We start from the raw sequence: 20,689 nt of genomic DNA, 5'->3' as shown, positions 1-20,689 counted from the left end.
ACTGATGAGTTTAATAAAGTTTATTGTACATCACGCAAAAGATGAAGCGTCAGTTTTACTTCAGAAAATCACCGTAAGAGCTGAGTAAACACAGTAGCCTAAGTTATAAGAAGTGCGCAAGTAGCCAGTAGAGTTGAGGGAGCATTTCTGTGGGCGGAGGTTAGTCAAGAAACGGTTCTAGTGACATCATTAAAGAAGGAAGTAGAGGGATGTAGTCCAATCGAGCCGTTTTTTGTAGTCAACTTCTGTTAAATAAAATATCTCGCTTGGCATTGAACTTTGAGCTTTATAATTTTACAGATATTATTTATGCTCTAACAGCAACATTACACACTAACTAAAGTTTGAAACATGGGATCACGCAGAACGGGACCTTTAAGGACTTAATATGCTGATCTTGTTACCGTGCTAATAAATTGTGTTTTCATTATAGTTTGGATATTGGCTACAGAGTGGATAGATACGGCCCGTTCAATTGAGCACTGGACAATTCATTTATTCTGTCATAAAATAAGTTATTCTTTCAAAATTCCCTATAAATTAATTAATAATAATCCCCTTTGAGCTCAATTGACCTGAGCAACTTTTTACAAAGAAGACAAAGAAAACAAAAAAAATATTTGTATATACAATCTATATTTTCTCTCATAATCTTGATTTTGTTACTGAGGCAAACAGACATTGTTTTCTTTTCACTATGTGTAAAATGTAAAAATAGATATGAAAATAGTCTAAGAGGTACTCGACTAAGAGGATTAGTCAACCAAAATTTTACTTGTCGTTTAGTCGCAAAAAAAAAAAACCCTTCACAGGAAGTGGCGAAGTCATGCAATCCGTGAGGATGTCAACAGTGGTAATTACAGTGTCGGGCAGTAAATCCAAACATTCGCCTATTTGAACTGTCTTATGGGTTTGGAACAACATAAGTAAGGGCGAGTAATTAATGAAAGAATTTTTGGGTAAACACCCTTTAAATGACCGACTACTAGTCGACTAGAAAAATCTTTAGTCGGGGACAGCCCTACATTGTTTTCATGTAACACATTGCTACATAAACAAATCTATTCTATACATACAAATGTGCATATTCCTTCTCTGTGTACTAATATTGGTTCCCAGTAAACTTTTACCTACCGTTGAAATCTCCCAGCCAGCACAGCCAAGTCGGGCCCAGATAAGTTGCACATGGGCTGTCTAACTGGTGCCCAGACAGTTCTTACCTTAGTTTCCATTTAGGCCCCACATGGGTTAGCCCAGATGAGTTGAAATGCACGACGGAGACTTGGAGCTGGGCTCACCTATACGACACCTTTGACGTGCACATATTTATACATGAACCTGTTTATACATTATACATAAACATAATTAGCAGACTTATGAAACACTCACACACACATAAATAGCCTATAAACAGCTTATTAACACACATGAATACAAATTTACACCATTGCATAAACTTAAATTCTGATGCATGGAAGACACATTTTCAGACAAAGTTTGTATTTTTGTTCAATTTCCTTTTTTTTTTTTTTATTTTTTTTTTTTTATGTGCGTTCGATTTGAGTGTAAACAGAAGCCACCTTCTCCATCAGTTATGTAATGGTGGGTCAACAAGATTCTGTTGTGACAATTTCTGATTAAGCCTTGATGCGCACATAATTTAAAAAAGCGAAACTAAATGAATTACTTCATATGTGTTATCTCATATGAAAACACACGGACAAAAGAACTGTTACATGATCATTTATTTTATATTATCATAGTTTTTATACATGGACATGCACATTAAGTGTATTTTTACTTCAATACTTCTGATGATTGCTGATGGTACGTATTATCACATTTAGTTTAAAATGCCCTTTGCACTTTTCTTCCTTATTTTACACATTAATCAGTTTGTCTATTTCTTCATAGGCTTTATTGTGCGTGGTCCATCTGGTCCTCTGGTTTCTCATCTGGGATCTCCAGTGGTTTTACCTTGTTATGTTGATGAACCTTTACCAATGAAGGGTCTGGAGGTGGAATGGAGAAGAACAGACTCAGAGACTCTGGTTCATCTGTATCAAGATGGTGAGAGTCGAGCAGAGGAGCAGCAGCAGGATTATCATGATAGAGCTCATTTCTTTACTGATCAGATTCAACATGGAAACTTCTCCCTCCGTCTGGACAATCTGAGAACAGAAGACAAAGGCGTTTACAGATGTAAAGTTTACAGTCAACAGTTTGCTGACAAAACTTTAGTTGAAATAAAAGATGTTGGTAAGTGTGTATGGAATGACTCCAGTTCTACTTTAAATTTGAAACTGTTTTTTTTAACAAAAACTAGGCTACTGAATGTATGTAATATTTTATTCTGTAATACTTCTTTCTTTTAGAGTACTTGCAAGTATCAGGATCAGATGTGTCCATATCTGCGTCTGTGGGTGAGGACGTCACTCTGAACTGCTCTGTAGACTCTCACATCAAACCTGAACACATTGAAGAGGTTTCATGGAGGAAAACAGATGAAGATGAAGATATTCTGGTTTTGCTCTACCAAAACAATGAGACTTTACCAGATTCATCAGATGAGCGATACAGAGACAGAGTTGAGTTCTTCACTGATGAAATCCCCAAAGGAAACTTCTCTCTCAGACTGAAGAGTGTCAGAACTGAGGACAAAGGAGTTTACATGTGTCAAGTGTTTGCTGGAGGACTTTCAGCCTATACAACTATAGTACTGGAGCAACTGGGTGAGTCAACAAAACATGGCAAATAAATACTTTGGTAACACTGACACTTTATTAGACATATACTCATTTTATAGTGTATAACAGGAAACAGAATGAATGTTCTTAATTGCACATTAATCTAAATATTTCTCTATAAGAAACAATGACCAAATATAGTAAGTTCAGATGTAAAAGTTGTGTTTGTGTTTAGATTTCTCTACTTTGCACATAATGATGTTGGTGTTGTGTATTGCTGCTGCATCTGGAGCTGCACTTTGGCTCTGCTGTATGATTTACCGCAGATCAAAAAACACAGGTGCTTTTTTATTTCTTGGGATTTATCTCTGTATGTTTCACCATAAATGTCTTTAATTATTCTGTATCTTCCCTCCAGTCACTAGCAGAAAAACCTGGAATCTTCAGGTTTCTCTGGTATTTTGTCCAAACATCTGTATGTTTTTTGTCTTCATCTTCTTGGGTCTTACTGAAGGTGAGTTAAGTACAATTGAGTTAATTACAAAAGTAAAAGTTTAAAAGTTTAGTGTCTTAATTTTTGTATCTGTTCCTTTTCTTCTACTTCTTCTTCTTACTATGGCAGCCCATAGAAAAAGTTGTGAAAATTGGCTCAGAGATATAGAGGAAGGTTGTAGCTTTAATTTGATTTGGTGTTAAGTCTTTCAAACAATCTAGCACCACCACAGGGTCATAAATGCACTACTGTTTTTTTTGCCAATAACCTTTGAACCAAGGCCTAGAAACAAATAAAATTTCCCTCTGATTCCGAAGCTCGAGCCGAGTTGAATGCAAATTAAAATTTTGACTTAAAAAAACTGCTTAATTACAACGCTGCTTCTCCTACACATTTTATGCAATCTTCACCAAATTGTGCTCTGATGAGGCAGAGACACAATAACGTTATCACTTTTATTTTGATATTAAAAATCGTTCCCAAAAAATGGTTTCTCGAATTTGACGTCATTGATGTGAGGCTACATCTCTGGTATGCTTTAGGGTATTTAGACCAACCTTGGTATGAGGCGCCGTTTATAAAGCAGCTCACGCTGAAAATAACAGCAACATTTTGTCACATTTACATTTACATTTAGTCATTTAGCAGACGCTTTTGTCCAAAGCGACTTACAAATTAGGACTAAATTAAGCGAGTCATCGTGAAGAGGCAAAAAACAACGCAAGAAGTGCTCAGAATACGAAGTTCAGTCATTGGTCAGAGTAGCATAAGCGAGGACATAAGGGAAAATGAAAGGTAGGATATAAAGGAAAAGGAAAGTGTTTTTTTTTTTTTTTTTTTTTTTTTTTTTTTATGAGGACAAGTGCTCACGGAAGAGAAGGGTTTTCAGTTGTCTTTTGAATGTTGCCAAGGATTCTGCGTTCCGGATGAGGGTGGGGAGAGCGTTCCACCAGCATGGAACTGTGAATGAGAATGTTCTGGAGAGTGATTTTGTGGCTCTCTGTGATGGAACCACAAGACGTCGCTCGTTGACCGATCGTAGGCTTCTGGTAGGGATGTAGACTCGTAGGAGTGAGTGAAAGTAGGAGGGAGCTGAGCCTGTGATAGATCTGTAAGCAAGCATCAATGCCTTGAACTTGATGCGAGCAGCGAGATGTAGCTAGTGCAAAGTGATGAAGAGAGGAGTGACGTGGGCCCTTTTGGGCTCGTTGAAGACAAGACGAGCTGCAGTGTTCTGAATCATTTGTAGAGGTTTAGTTGCACATGATGGAAGTCCAGCCAGAAGAGCATTGCAGTAATCAAGTCTAGATATGACCAGGGCCTGGACGAGAAGTTGTGTTGCATGCTCAGTTAGGAAAGGCCTGATCTTCCTGATGTTGTGCAGTGCAAACCTGTATGATCGATCTGTCTTTGAAATGTGATCTGTGAAGGTCAGCTGGTCATCCAATATCACTCCAAGATTTCTGACCGACCTTGATGGGGTTAGCTTCAAACAATGTTTAAAAAACTGGTATGAATTTTTGACGGTCACTTTTTAGCACATTTACAACAATATTTGTCAACTTTGAGATATTTTAAATAGTTAAATCTAAATATTAAATGTTACACCTAAATGTTAAATGTTAAATCTAAATGCTAAATCTAAATGTTAAATCTAAATCTAAATGTTAAATCTAAATCTAAATGTTAAATCTAAATATTAAATTTAAATCTAAATGTTAAATCTAAATCTAAATGTTAAAGCTACACTGTGTGATTTTTACCCCCATCTAGCGGTTAAATTGTATATGACTACCCAGTGAATTTTAGTTTCTGTTCCTCTCAATTCCGAGGGCGTTTTAACTCCTACGGTGGCCGTATTATTCCAAGATTAACATGGCTTCCAGTTATCACTTCGTCCATGACAATAATAAACAATACGTCTAAAATGAATAAAACTACAGGACAGATGTCAGGAGGTAAACGTCACCCTTGGAATCGGCTATCCCAGCATAATCAGATTAGGCTAACGTTACAATGTGTACAAAGTAAAAGCAATTAAAAATAACTAAAATTTACAGTGTCCTTTTTTTTATATAGCTTAAAAAATTGCGCCTTTAAAACTATTCATTACCTGTGATCCGTCGCAGCACAGATTTATGTTACAAGGTAAACAATACTTTTTCACCATTGACGCGAGGATGAAGTTATACTAGAGGTCGTTCTGGCGTTATGCACAACTATGCTATGGTTAGACAAGCAACTATAAAACTTAGAATTTACACAAATGAATTACATCAGGCTGAATTACCTGTCGACAAGAAAGCAGGCAACCTCGGCGTCCGTTTTAAAATCTTTTCTCCTCATGAGCTCTTTCCATCTGGGAAAAGTTACGTCAATATTGACTATGGTCTTGCTGATTTGTCTGTCGCGTTGACGTTTTAATTCTCTCTTTCAAATGTGAGTACGCACACACACACATCACACTATCTTTCAAATCTGCCGGCACTCGCGAGCTCGCGAGTAATCTCCCCCTCGCATTCGTCACGGTGTCACTGAGTTAAAAACGCAAAAGGCGAAGCTTGAATTTACAGGCATGTCCCTCTTTGGCTAATGTAGTTTCAAGATGGAGGGGCAACATGGCGACCGGCATTCAAACCCCTCACCCGTATATACTTTCAATGGCAGATTATAAACTTAAGAGAATACTTTATTACTTGAAAGAAGTAAATATACATTAATGAGCACATATATTTTTGAAAGAACTAAGTGTTTTTTGCTAAGAATCAACAAAAAAAGTTACACAGTGTAGCTTTAAATCTAAATCTAAATGTTAAATCTAAATATAAATGTTAAATCTAAATATTACATTTAAATCTATGTTAAATCTAAATGTTAAATATAAATATAAATGTTAAATCTAAATGTTAAATCTAAATCTAAATGTTGAATCTAAATGTTTCTGGTGAAACTAAATATTTAACTAATATGCAAATTCAAAATGCCGGTAACCGGAAGTGCCAAAATAAAAGCTCAATGAGGTCAGTGTGTGTTTATAGCATGGTTTATAGTGTCAAATAACGAATAAAAACCATCCCATCCGAGGAAATGGACTCTTGGACATGGATTATCGTGATAATAACTACCTAAAATAATAAACACGTTTGGAGAACTTCAATCAAACTTTATACAATTGATGGTCACGGCTCTGCCCCATAATTGCTGCATGGAGCTATATTTATATTGTAGTTATATACAGATATATATTGATATATAGCCTATAGGCTACACAATATTGAGAATATGGCACATTTTCTGTCTTGAAATATTCTTTTTTTTTCTCATGATGAGAAATTTACATAAGATTTTTTTTTTTTTTGTCTTATATCATCTAATACCCATCATTTAATATTCTGTTCCAGGATTTCTGCCTGAGATCATCACCTGCTGTGTTCTTAATATTCTGAGGTTTTTCATGCTGATTTTGGCTTTGTCCTATTTCAATTATCTTCAAGGTATGTTTTACCATGTACAGATTTTTTTTCAGGGAGATCATTAGAAGAAACATTGATGATGACATATTAGCTAATACTTAGCATAGTGTATATTACAGCTGTTACAGTTAAATACATTAAGATGTCAAATATTGAAACATGGTCAAGATCCCTATGCCTAACTCAGGATGAATGCATAAAGACAACATGTTTTTTTTAAAACTGGTGTCTGCTGGGTGACTAGCAACCATGCTTCAAAATTTGATAAGAATATTTACTATCTAACAGAGGGGCAATTTACTCAAGCAGAGGTTTACTTCCTTCATATATTTGTACATACATTTGTAAAAAGTATGCTTGTAGCTATAGCCTCCGGTCACAGGAATTATTTTTACTGTCTGTTCCAGTGGCACGTACAGAGTTTGGGAAAAAGGCATTTAAATTTGCTGCTCCCTCTGCCTGGAATTGTTTACAAAGTACATTGAAACTGAAGAAACTGGTTTCGTTGGACACTTTTAAAGTATTTTTTAAATGATTTGGAGAAGGAAACATCGGGCTGTAGATGTTTTAGCTAGCTATGTAGTGATATTGAAATTTGATTGGATTTGCTTGTGTGTGTATATGTGTATGTATTGTTGGATGTTTGTTAAACTCAAACGTGCTGTGTCTGTCAGTCTTGGCCAGGACGCTCTTGTAAAAGAGATTCTTAATCTCAATGTGCTTCTTTCCTGGTAAAATAAAGGTTATAATAAAGCAGAACAGGATGAACAAACATCATAGTGCTTTATAAAATATTAATATGGTATATTCAATGTTTTGTTTACAGACAACATTAAAACATGGATCAGGTTTTCATGTAGAAAAAAAGAATTAGCTGTTTTCACCATTATTGTTTATTCAGGTAGGTACATACACATTTTGCACAGAAGTCATGCTCATTATTCTGATATTAAAAGCAATTAAAAGTGTTTCACTGACTTGCACCGTTGACCTTGGCATTGCAAGCGCCATGCTCTAAAGTTTGAGCTATAAGAACTAAACATTCTTCATCATTCTGAAATAAGATGAGGTGATCTCCACATAAATTAGAACAGCCTTATTTAATTAAAACAAATGTTGACAAACATTGCAGTTAACTACAGCTTAAGGTCTATATTTATCTTGTATAGTCACATCTTTTTTGGGGCATTTCATTTTCATCTGTTCCTCTGGCAGTTTTTTTTATAGATGCCTGGAAAAAGAGTGCACATTATAAGACCTCTGGACGGCGCATCATTTTTGGAATTTTTTTTGGATTTGTTGTGCTGCTCTCTTTCGTTTTGAGTAGAGGTAAGAGTTTCTGAATAATTTGTTTCCATAAGTTAATATAGCTGAGTGTCAGGCTAAGAAAGGAAAAAAGCTTCCCTCTTCTGAAGTACTCAACACGCTAGCAACAGGCGAATAAGAGACTAAGAGAATTTATTGTACAAAAGTGTCAATGTCTACATTAAAAAAATTATCTGAGGTCACGTAAAACCCACATGGTTCATGGGTTCACTAAACTTGCCACCTAGTGGCGAAAAATTTAAATTTGGTGAAATAGTTTTCACAAGTTTAAAGCGCACTGTGAACCATAGTATTTTGAAAGCAGCCAATCGCTAGTGGCTGTGGATCACTATGACTGTGTGGGCAGTTTCACTTGATAATGCCAGTATACTGATGCAAGTTTCTTTTCGCTTATTCATCCCACAAGTTATAGACATACTTAATGAAATGGTCTTTTGCATGCTAATGTGTGCTCTTGACTCAGGAACTTAAATTTATTAAGTTAGTTCAACGAAATATTTTGTTTTAAATTAACTTGTTTCCTCTGTTTTAATTTAACTTGTTTAAATGTTTTCCTTAATTTAGTTAGGTTTAACAAACTATGTTTTTTGGTCATCTTTGTTGTTTTTAGTGTGGACTATTTGCTCTAGAAGAGTGTGTGTTGCACTTTAACACATTTAGCCCATCCACTTCACAAACAAAAGCTGTTATCAAGAACAATTAAAGGTCACTGTCTGTAAGGAGATGCCAGTGTAGCCTGATCCACTGGTCTGAAGTGAAGTGTATACAATAGGGCAGAGCTTGGTTAAAGAAAAGCAAGAAGAACCACAACTTAAGGCCCAGAAAAAAATGTGCAAGAAATGAGGAACAGCAAAGAGAAGAAAAATAAAGGAAAGGGGAGTGAGAATAGGTTACGTACATTTTGATATTTTCTTCGACAATGTGACCAAGCTAAAGCTCAGACATTTCATCTGGCCAACCAGCAAACCATATGATGAGCAAACCTGGTCCTTTAGTTGGAATTCTGTTATATAAGAAAAGATGTGACAAGCATCCATTTATGTTGTGTGTGTGTTTTTATTTTATTTTATTTTTCATAGGTTTTAGCAGGATGCACTTAAAGTGGATCTGTTTATATTATCTGTCTCTGGCACAATTCCTCCTACTGATATCCTCATTTGGACTTCCTAATCCAGGTAAGCGACACCTCAATGCAGATCCCTTCATGTGTAGTTTATTAATCTGAATGGAGTAATGAGCCATACTAACAACAAAAATTACTTGAGTGACATATTGACATGAATTTGACATGAAACAGACTCTTTATTATATTCTGAGCAATCAAAATGTGTTTTCATGGCATATAGTGTAATTTTGTTTGAATGAAAAAATAAATAATAATCTCTTATTTTAGCTTTTCTAGCTCTGCCAGTGGTTCAGTCTATACTGCTTATGTGCATGCGAAGTAAGTGCATGTTATTTGTGTATGTGTAATTAAATTAAGTAATATTAAATGTCAACTTTTTATCATGATTTGGATGTATGCTGCAGAATAAGTATATAAATTACAATTTTAACAACCAACAGCCTTGATCAATCAGCAGTTATAATATTTGACCAACATTGAAAAATGTTCAGTTCAACTGTGTCATATCTGAGATCAGATGTATTATGTGGACTGTGAAAGTTTATGAATGCAGAATGTATTGTATATATTTTTATTCACAGCCATCTTCTGGAGATTGATGATAACATTATACATCACACTAGTGGTCTATGTTCATGTATGCATATTTGGAGGAGAGAAAGGTATTCTATACTTGCTTTTGTAATAATGGATGTCTTTTTTTTTTTTTTTTTTTTTAAATAAATTGTTGCACATTTAAGTTTATGATTAAATTTTAGTTTTGCATCTCAAACACTTTGGAAATTAAATAAAAAATAGTATCCCTTTTTTTCCCCAATTAACAGAATACTTGCAATGGACCTGTTTGGTTGTATTTCTCGAAGTTCTGAGGATTATGGTTGCCTTTGAAGACCCAGATCATGTTATTGGTATTATCCATCAGACCTCTGTTAATTCTCAAAAATAACTTTTGTAGATGTATGACAGTCAAAGTCAGTCTGGTTGGTAATAAGTGAAGCTGGTAATTATGCTAAACTGTTGTTTAATCCTCCTCTGCTGAGATCTTCAGAGATTTAATGTCTGGTGTCGTCAATAATGCTCAAGTATCACTTAATTAATCACATATGTCATTAACACTGCTGCTTCAGTGTTACTTTTTTAACACTCTTGAGGATAGATTATATAAACACAGAGTGTTATTTTACCACTGGGGGTTTCCTGTGCTTTAGCAGTTACAGTAGTCACATTTTATCAATAAATGAACATGTTATTAGAATAGCGGTGTTTTTTGAGCCCAGGATAAATCTGTTTTGTTTTAACAGAGGCAGAACATTCAGAAGCGCAGAGACAACAGACTGAGACAAACCAACAAGAATCAAATGCATGTAATTACACACTACTGACAATATGAATCACTTTATTTCTTATTTTCTTGATTTATCCAATATTTATAAAAACCCTCATAATTATATTAATGCAAAAGACAATTATAGTAGCACATACTGTAAAAAAATAAAATGTACAGATTTTAGTGGTAACAAATTTTCAGTAATTTCATGTATTACTGCAGCAATTTTATTTGTTTTTGTGTGTCTGTGTTATAGTGCATCTCTGTAATGAAGTTGGTCTTGTTTTGTTGAACTCTGTTACACTGACAGCAGAACTGATCCTGAAAGCACGTAAGAGTTGAATATTTTAATACATTTTAATATTTTAATATCATACAGGTTTATCTAATACAAAAAAAACATAACAACTGATTACATTACAATTATTAAAAATTGCTTGACCATTTTGTTTTCAAATGTCTTCATTTTCCTTTCTCCTTATGTAGTTCTTTCATTTTAATTCTTAGGAAATCGTGAGCATGTCACAAAGGATCTGAGAGTCATTGTGTTTTTCTCTGAATGCGTTTTTGCCTTATATTGGATGTTTTTACAAATATGTGCTTTCTGTAAGTACCATTTAAAGTATTTTTTTAAGGAGACTGAAATCAGCCTGACTGTCAAAAGTATGAGAAGTTAACATTATAAATAACGACTTAGACTCATGAATTATAGTGCGATCTGTTTGGTTTATAAAAAAAGTTATAGGCTCAGTAACAAACAGGCAGTGCTGCGTAGGTTACTTTTTGTAGCCGGTTATCTGATTTACTCACTGTGGTTTTAATTTAGCTAAATCTTATTAACTTGCTGATAATATTACATATTTACATGAATGTAAATGTAACATGTCATGTAAATAATTTTCTTTCATTTAATGCCTCCTGTCCTACAGTGAAGAATAAGCCTGAGTAAGTGCAGGTTTTTTTCATTTTTCACCAGCTCAATTTTTTTAAATAAAACTTTATATGATTAACTCTATAATTACTTTTAAATTATGTTTTCTAACACATATTTACATTTAAACAAGGGAACTCGCTTCAGAGACGGAGATGTCATTTCAGGGTAATGTAATATTTATGAAGTTACAATGTTTTAGCTGATCTGCAGTTTGACATGTTAACAGAGTTCAGTTGTGTAGATGCCAATGTCTTGTTTTAAACACAGAACAATCCATCAAAACTGAATGAAATGGAGAATCTTTCTGCACCTTAATTTGATGGTTCACCGACAGAGAAATGAGACTCTTCCACATTTATCCTGCACTCTACTGCTCGCTCTGCAAAAACATGATACCTTATGAGAAGAAATCAACAAGCTGAGGGTGAAAATTATTTCTACATATGTAATGTACATGTCTTCTTTAATGAAAGTGTGAATCAATTTGTCCTGAACTGTTGGTAGTTGCATCAGTGATCATGCATTTAGCGCACATATTGTTTTTCTTTTTTAACTAGTAGTGGTAAAGCAACCTAGTTGACTGTGCCAAATTTAAATTATGAAAATATATTTATGCAATGTGTAAAATGAATTGGAAAATAAGTTGTTCTTTCAGTTACATGTTTGGGAAGTATGTGAATTGCTAGTTTATTTGTGTGTAGCTGCAGTTCCATGAAAATAAATGTGTACTGATTCCTTTCTGTGGAAGTCTCTCTTGATGGCACTCCTCTTTTTTTAAATCCCCATAAATCATAATAATAAGTGTCACAATGTGAAATCACATATGATTAGGCCCTGCCTATGACTGCTGATGGACTCTGCCCTATTAGCATAGACCCCAGTCTGCCATGTTTATCTCCTCACCAGAGAATTTAACTGCAGAATTTAAGTAGGAAATGTGTTCTTATTAAAGCTACTAAAGTTAATTCAATCCAGAGCAGTGAGTGATTTTCAGTTTTTTCTTTTGTTGTTTGATTCATATTAACAGTTTAGCAGTAGGTACTATATTACGCTGCTTTCACTTTAATACACAGATCTAATATACACATGCAATTTCTTTACTTGCTATTTACGTTCACAGACATGAACGACTGTGTTTATGTGAACTTTGTGTTTTTGATATAGCCTTTATTTGTATCTGTATTTGACAGTTTAAGGGCAATAATACGTGAAAGAGAACTTAGTTTAATACTCACAGGACTCGCTTCGGATGTGTGCGCTCAGAAAACCATATATCAGAAGTTTAGACTGAAATGGCTTTGAAAGCGTTGTGGGGAGCAGCAGCTCATTTGCATTTAAAGATACATGCATGGAAACAGCATGTTTTTCCTTTCACTCAAAAATGAGGCTTTATGGTGTAATAAATTATCTGTGAGGTATTTTGAGCTGAAACTTCACAGACACATTCTGGGGACACCTGCGACTTATATTACATCTTGTAAAAATAATCTAATGCAGTTTCTCTTCTACAACTTTTTATTTATCTTATTTTGCTGGTGGTTGCTGAATCTTAGAAGGTTGACTATCTGTTGTCATAACTATATCACCCCTATTTAAATGTAACGTCAGTCATCCTACAAAATGTAGTATGATTATGAAAAATTAAACATATTTAGCCATTAGGGGACGTTCTGTGATTTTCATTGAAATATTTGACTGGAATAAATTTGGAATCTCTCGTTTCTCTTTTCTTCTCCTCACTCAAGCCTTTTGACTATTGATATAACTCGAATCTCATGCGAGTGTATAATTTTAACAAATTTCCTTTTCAAAAGTCCTTTTCTTTGTGCAAATCTTTTTTAAAGGAAAAATGTAGTGTACAATGTCCATTTTAGTGACAGCACCACTTACCGAATTAGAAGACCTGTGACTGCATGTTTTTCCAATACTCTGTTTTTCTCGAAGTTGGACAATAATCAGAGTGTGAGTATCAAATCTGAATCCATTTTTATTTGTTTTACATTAAAAAAAGAATTGCGATGCATTTAATTGGAAAGTTAACGTAGCCACGGTGATCGAGAGTTGCTAATGAATGCACTACATAGCCATCATATATTTGCTTCTAATGCTGTAAAACAAATTGTTAGGATATTCGTTTAAATAAACTTTAGCACGACTAGCAAGCTTGTGTTAACTTAGTGACTATATGGTATGTTAATTAATTCTAGCCAGCACAATAAACTAGTACGTTCGTTTTGAAAGCTTAATTAATGTTAATGTTTTAACTGTCACATGCTCACAGTCAGCCTGTTTACCTCACAATACATGATATGAGCACGTCTCTTCATTTTGACACTGTTTGTATAGTGTAGAATGAGACATTTCACATTTTTAATAGTCATACATAACAGATAGCAACACTGTTTCGGCCCAGATCCGGCCCACATGCAGCGTGGAATGATGACACTTGACTGGACCGCTCCTGTTTGCCAGATCTGGGCCACAAGCATTACTAACCAGACTGACTTTATTTCTGTCAGGCATCTACAGAAGACTTTTATTGAGAATTAACAGAGGTTTAACTCTAATGTGTTTCATTTGAAGTCACCATAACAGTGATTAGTGTTTCAATTAGTTGGGCTCTTAGAGTTAAACCTCTGTTAATTCTCAATAAAACTTCTGTAAACGTCTGACAGAAATAAAGTCAGTCTGGTTAGTAATAAGTGAAGCTGGTAATGCTGTTTGTGGAGTTGTTTAATCCTCTGCTGAGATCTTCACAGATTTAATGTCTTCTTTTCTCTTCAGTTGATTTCATCTAAGGCTGTGTCTGAAGTAATTTGTATTCTCGTGTTTCTGCTCGTCTCTTTTTCTGTTCTCTTCTTTCCTTCAGTGATTCTGCTTGTTAACAGACTTATTAAGGCTGAAATGACTCCATATTTAATATACACAGACTTTGTGTCTCAGATAAGGTCCAGTTCTGGTTTATTTCTTTGTTCTTGGCTGACATGTGGCATTGCTATGGCCTGCTTGTGGCCCAGATCTGGCAAACAGGAGCGGTCCGCCCAAGTGCCATCATTCCACGCTGCATGTGGACCAGATCCGCATTCCACAAGTGCCAGATGTGGGCCGGATCTGGGCCGAAACAATGTTGCTATCATGTTCAACTAAATGTTTCTTATTTCTTTCACTTCTCTTTTTCTCTCTCTGGTTCATGTCATGAACAAATTTGTTTTTGTGTCTGTTCAAATGTTATATTATTTTATCAAATATACACAATCTTGTTGTGTATATTTGACACAAAATCTACCCTGTTGTGGCAAAAAACAATCATTAAACAATCATCATCACTGCTTAAGAGACACCAAGAATCAAATTGTATTTTAAAAGATATTTATTCTCCTCCATGAGGCTTAGTCACAAAATCACAGCAGCTACCCCGTGACGTGAGCAAGACCTGACACCCAGCCCAGGAAATTCCCTTCTTATACTCCTTCAAGGTCTTTTCTCTGTAGTTTTCCACTCACCCAACCACATCTAGCTGATTTAGAATAGAATGACCCCTTTAACCCCCCTTGGCTAAATTATCTTCCATACCCAAAGAGTTAAATGTTCTTAATTACTTGTCTTACTGTGTCTGTCTTGCTTACGGCAGGTGCACAAACATACATGTATCCTGTTCACATTCCACAATATAGACATGTGACACATTATGTTGCAATATATGTTGAAGATCAATGGAAATCAAATTTTTCCATTACAACTCCCAGAGTCATCATTGTGTCTTCATCCTACATTCAGCTCTTAGCATCTGTTTAAGGTTTAAGAAAGTAGTATTAGTGAAATAAACTTTTAAAACTCTAATTAGTTAGAATTTACTGCCTTGGTTGCACTTCTTTTTTTTCTTTTTTTTCTTCTTCTTCTTTTTTTTGGTCCTCCAAAACGCCTGGGACTGCGGTTTTCCGATTCGGTGGGTGGCGCTGTCACAAAAAAAAAAAAAAAAAAAAAAAAAAAAACAAGGGTCCAAACTGCGGTCCTGAAAATACAGGGACCTCCTCTCGACGCTTCACACTCCAGTCCAGTGGGTGGCGGTAAGACACATACGTTTGTTTACAAACCAAACCACCATTAAACCTCAGAGGAAGAAGATTAGTTTTCAGTATGATCTCTGTGTTATGTCGAGGTGCTGGCTTAATAAACTGTTAGAATGTGCAATTTAGTGTATAGAAAGACAAACGTGTATGAGGTCAATAAATGCCTGTAATACTCTCATTCTCATAGAAGTGACTAAGTTTTGAAGCAAGCAGGAATATCTGGAGATAATAACTGAGAACTGCTGCTGTGAAGATGGTGTTTGTTAAAGAGGAGAGTGAGGAGGACATGAGTGAACCAGAACCCTGGAGAATAAAACACGGGGAACAAGGAGGTTGGTGTCTATCGTGTTCATCTTTTTGACTGTTGTGGTAGGCCTACATTAAGAATTCCTTAATGTAAAAACAAGTCCTAAATTTCCATTCAAATGGCTTCATCCACGTGTCAAATGTCTTAAAAATTCAACTGAACTGGCGGAGCGATAAGATTTAACGTTAGATTTTATTTTCCTCGTTGCTTTTTTGAATCTCAAAACTGTGTGCGATTCGTCGTACAGATTCACTTTTGTTTTTAAGTGAACGTAATCCATTTGTGCGGGCAAAGGTTTACCTTTTTTACAGAACTATTACTGCATTTTTCTATGGCGTTATTTTAATGACAACTGTCGCCAGCGCATTGTGATTGTAACGCGAGAGCACGCGGATTTCCTTTGTTCTCGCACAAAACTGGACGCGCGCTCTCCATACAGTCCTATTTAGTATAGTCTACATCCCTAATTAGTTGTGAGTTTGGTCTTTTATCACATTAAGCGTTTTATATGTCGTGATGGCAGGGGAATCCTGGAGTATGACATATAAGGGAAACCCTAGTACTGCAGCACAGCACTGCAATATAAAGTTTATAATAAATATAAAGTTAAAACAACCGAGAGAAATAGGTCTACTTCAGATTTAACGTTTGATGTGTAACTTACATCAGCATGGGGGAAACGAAGTAAAAACATTCTTACAAGCCTTCACAAGTAAACGTGAAGACTAAAATGTAAACAACCTTTCTTTATCATCCTTTCCTGGCCCTGATAATCATCACAAATACAAGCTTGCTCCATTTCTGTAAATCCATTTTTATGATTGAAGGACTCTCTCACCTGTTGCTCTGGTCTTCGTAAACAGCCGCTTGCACCTCCTGCTGGTGAGCCGAGTAACAGCAGATGGACGTTATGGATCTACTACAGTTCCCGGAATTGTCGAATTTGAACCACTGAATTTGTGGAAGCAAATTTGTAAAGTGAAATAAAATGGACTATTTTTAAACAGACCTGATATTTTGGAAGTGAAATCTTACGGGTGAATATGGATTATTTAATTTTTAATAATGTTGTGAAATGTTTTGAATTTAATTATTCACAGCTTAAATATACGTCCATATTGAATTTTAGCCCATACAAATGCAAGCCCTAAAAATGCAATGCACGCATTGTTAATGAAATGTGATGCGACCTGGGAAAACCCACCACATGGTGAAATTTTACCTATTACAGGTGTTGATATCATATGGAAGCTGGTATCAAGCCCTTTCCAAATCTGTTTTTATTTTTATCATAGCTTGTTGGTAGCAAAAGTTATGTTTATCTGAAGTCGGCCGATCGCTATGATTTTCTGGAACGGAATTTTGAGAAAAACAGGTTTAATTAACTCACCGTCGGGACGCTTGTCCTCCATCTTGCGATTGTTATAAAACTGCGTGACGTTATAGTTTAAACAGGATTGGCGCGAAATGCGCACTAATACACATTCACTGTACATGTTATGTGGTTTATTTTATAGGTAAACTATCTTTGTAGTGTTAAGAGACGGACAGGTGTATGGGATATACGGCGATTGTTTTGTTTTTTTCACCTCTGCCGGGCGTTAGAGAAAATGATCGCATAATGCATTAGAGAAAGAGAGTATTTTCAGCTTGACACTATAAATCGCTGTTTTTCTGCACTAAACAAGGGAATTTTGCCAAGATATTTTCAGAGATAAGAGAAAAGATGTTATAGAATAATAATTTAATGAAAAAAAAATTGACAAAAAAACTGACATTGAAACTATTTTGGAATTTACTGAAAATGGCCCAGTGCGACATCCGACGGGGTTTCCCAGATCGCATCACAAATGTATTTTTTTTTTAATTAATGCAATTCAACAAGCTTTTTTTTGTTTCAAAACATCTTCGTATAAACTACAAAAATGCAAATTTGTGAAAATAGTGATATAATGCACATACCTAGTATGTGTTCAGTCTAATAAGTCTGAACTCTCGTTAACCAAAGCTTGCTTACTCAATGTATGCTGGTTCCAAAAATGTGTCCGGGAGTAAGACCATCCAACTCATCCACTACATAGCAAATGATTTTTAAAGACAAGATCTTCTATCTTTTAGCTTATTTAAAATAATAATTATGTATTATTTAGATATTATTTATGTAATTATTATAACCTTAATCTATCACACATGTACAATTTTTTAGTTGATCAATTATCACGCAGTTTAAATGAATAAATAGCCTATATAAAGGTAATATAAATACGCTTTAGAATCAATAGATAAAGCTATAAATTTATTACTTGTGAGCTTAAATGTTCAATTTCAACTTCACAACTTTTACTTGCACTGATATAGAAAGACTTTAGTTGTTCTATTTCATAGACAGCTATTTTACATTTACATTCAGCCTATTAATTTAGCAGCCGCTTTTATCCAAAGCGACTTACAAATGAGAACAATAGAAGCAGTTAAACTAACAGTAGGACAACAATATGCAAGTGCTATGACCCCTCTCAGTTTAATCTAATGCAGTACATGTACATTTGTTGTTGTTGTTTTTTTTTTTAAATAAATAGAATAGAAGAGAAAGTGTTAGTATTACTGGATCAAGTGCTGCTGAAAAAGATGCGTCTTCAGCCGTTTCTTGAAAATGGCTATGGACTCAGCAGCTCTGGTTGAGTTAGGCAGATCATTCCACCAGCAGGGAACAGTCATGGTAAAGGTCTGAGAAAGAGATTGAGATGGCTCCACCAGACGACGTTCGCTTGCAGAGGGCAAGTTTCTGGATGGCACATAAGTCTGAAGTAATGAGTTTAGGTAAAAGGGAGCAGAGCCAGTGGTTGTTCTGTAGGCAAAGCATTACAATAGACCAGTCTGGATAGAACAAGCGCTTGGACAAGGGGTTGTGTAGCATGCCATGATAGGAAGGGCCTGATCCTCCTAATGTTGTACAAGGCATATCTACATGGCCGGGCAGTTCTAGCAATGTGGTCTGTGAAGTTCAATTGATCATCAATCACAACTCCAAGGTTCCTGGCTGACCTTGATGGAGTTATGGATGACGAGTCTAGCTGAATGGAGAAGTTGTGGTGAAGTGTTGGGTTGGCCGGGACCACAAGTAGCTCTTTCTTCGCAATGTTTAGTTGAAGGTGGTGGTCCTTCATCCAGCCAGAAATGTCTGTCAGGCAGGCTGAGATGCGAGCAGCTACCGTCGGATCGTCAGGCTGGAATGAGAGGTAGATTTGTGTGTCATCAGCGTAGCAGTGATAGGAAAAGCCATGTTTCTGTATCACAGATCCTAGTGATGTCATGTAGATGGAGAAGAGAAGTGGTCCAAGCACTGAGCCCTGAGGCACTCCAGTAGCTAGATGTTGGGTCTTAGACATCACACCCCTCAACGACACCCTAAAGGACCTACCTGAGAGGTAAGACTTGAACCATTGGAGTGCGGTTCCCGAGATGCCCTTCATCTTTAGGATTGACAGGATGATCTGTTGGTTAACTGTGTCAAAGGCAGCAGACAGATCCAGCAGGATGAGAACTGAGGATTTGGAAGCTGCTCTTGCCAGTCTCGGAGCTTCAATTACTGAGAGCAGGGCAGTCTCAGTTGAGTGTCCACTTTTGAAACCAGACTGATTGTTGTCCAGGAGGTTGTTCTGTGTAAGAAAGGAAGAGATCTGGTTGAAAACAACTTGTTCAGGTGGTTTTGTGACGAACGGAAAAAGGGATACCGGTCTGTAATTCTCCAGATGTGCTGGATTTAGAGTGGGTTTCTTAAGCAGTGGGGTTACCTGAGCCTGCTTAATTGTTGTGGGAAAGGTACCAGTGTGAAGAGAGGTGTTTATGATGAGCGTGAGTGTGGGTACAACTGAGGAAGAAATGGCTTGAAGTAAGTTAGTGGGAATAGGATCAAGCGGACAGGTAATAGGGTGATTGTAAAGGAGGAGTTTAAAGACTTCTGCCTCTGAAAGCAGAGAGAAGGAGGGTAGAATGTGTGTGTTAGCTGGTAAAATGTGTGTGTCAGTTTGTGGATTAGTAAATTGGCCGCTGATGGTGGTGGTTTTATTTATGAAGAATGTTGCAAAACTGTCAGCTGTTTGGTTTGATGAAGGAGGAGGAGGAGGAGGGTTGAGAAGAGAGGAGAAGGTTTTGAAAAGCATGCGAGAGTCAGAAGAATTGTTAATTTTGTTGTGATACTAAGTCATTTTAGCAGTAGAGATATTAGCAGAGAAGGAAGAGGGATTGATAAAGACCAAGGTCAGTCAGTAGCAGGGGTGGTAAAAGTATTCAAAAGTTATACTTGAGTAAAAGTATATATACCTAAATGAAAATGACTCCAGTAAAAGTAGAAAGTCATCCATTCAAACATCACTTGAAAAAAAGTACAAAAATCCGATTTAAAATGTACTTAAGTACTGAAAGTAAAAAAAGTAAATATTAACTGTAAATATCAAATTAAGCAGATCAAAAGTAAAACTCGCGCGAGATGCACGACAAACAAAGGCCACTTCAGCACGCGCTTTGCTAGGGTAAACACAGTAAACAAAACAAACAAAAAAAGTTTCCTAGAAATGAAGAACCGTGCTAAAATCTAATGAGAAAAGTAAACACTCACAGACTGATGTTCTCTCCTGTTGCTCGACTGCTGCTTTTTACTGTGTAAGTTTGTTTAAATTCTTAATATTTTTCAATCTCGTAATATTCTGCAGAAGAGAGAATTGAATTGTGCTGCTCCTCTCGCAAGAAATTAATCGCAGTCTCGCTCTTTCTCATTATGTGATTGGCTGTTCGCTACTGATGACACACCTAAACTCCTAAACTTGGATCAAAGCCTGAGTTGACAGAGAAAGTTGATGATCAGCATCATGGTACCAACAGAGCCTGGTTGGATTGGTTTGGTTTTGTCAATTCACAACTAATCCTGTAACCCTGAGTTTGTTCAA

At 35.9% G+C, this 20,689-nt stretch overlaps 2 protein-coding genes across 5 annotated transcripts in view; both read left to right on the top strand.

Moving 5' to 3' along the window:
* Positions 1-20,689, top strand: part of LOC307157648 (uncharacterized protein) — a 117,468-nt gene that overhangs the window by 94,242 nt on the left and 2,537 nt on the right. Inside the window, exon 2 of one of the 3 annotated variants that reach the window (XM_079869577.1) lies at positions 15,677-15,768. The exons of the other annotated variants lie outside the window; for them this stretch is intronic. Coding sequence (XP_079725703.1) covers positions 15,690-15,768 — 79 coding nt within the window. The 5' untranslated portion in view covers positions 15,677-15,689. The remainder of the gene's footprint in view (positions 1-15,676; positions 15,769-20,689) is intronic. 3 annotated transcript variants of the gene reach the window in all.
* LOC307157531 (uncharacterized protein) lies at positions 1,686-12,239 on the top strand. Of its 2 annotated transcripts, XM_079869455.1 has the most exons (17): positions 1,686-1,827; positions 1,915-2,259; positions 2,376-2,732; positions 2,923-3,027; positions 3,106-3,201; positions 6,582-6,674; positions 7,480-7,554; positions 7,869-7,982; positions 9,059-9,154; positions 9,373-9,423; positions 9,687-9,767; positions 9,930-10,013; positions 10,407-10,469; positions 10,689-10,763; positions 10,940-11,054; positions 11,497-11,531; positions 11,634-12,239. In XM_079869455.1, the coding sequence occupies exons 1-17, from the start codon at positions 1,773-1,775 to the stop codon at positions 11,654-11,656; spliced, it is 1,863 nt and encodes a 620-aa protein (XP_079725581.1). In that variant the 5' UTR covers positions 1,686-1,772; the 3' UTR covers positions 11,657-12,239. The 2 variants fall into 2 exon arrangements, with proteins under 2 accessions (XP_079725581.1, XP_079725582.1); XM_079869456.1 differs by lacking the exon at positions 11,634-12,239 and having other exon boundaries at positions 10,940-11,038; positions 11,362-11,577.

The sequence above is a fragment of the Squalius cephalus genome (genome assembly GCF_949319135.1).
Source record: "Squalius cephalus genome assembly, chromosome: 1".
Classification (NCBI taxonomy): Eukaryota; Metazoa; Chordata; class Actinopteri; order Cypriniformes; family Leuciscidae; genus Squalius; species Squalius cephalus.
This window is presented reverse-complemented; position numbering and strand designations above follow the sequence as displayed.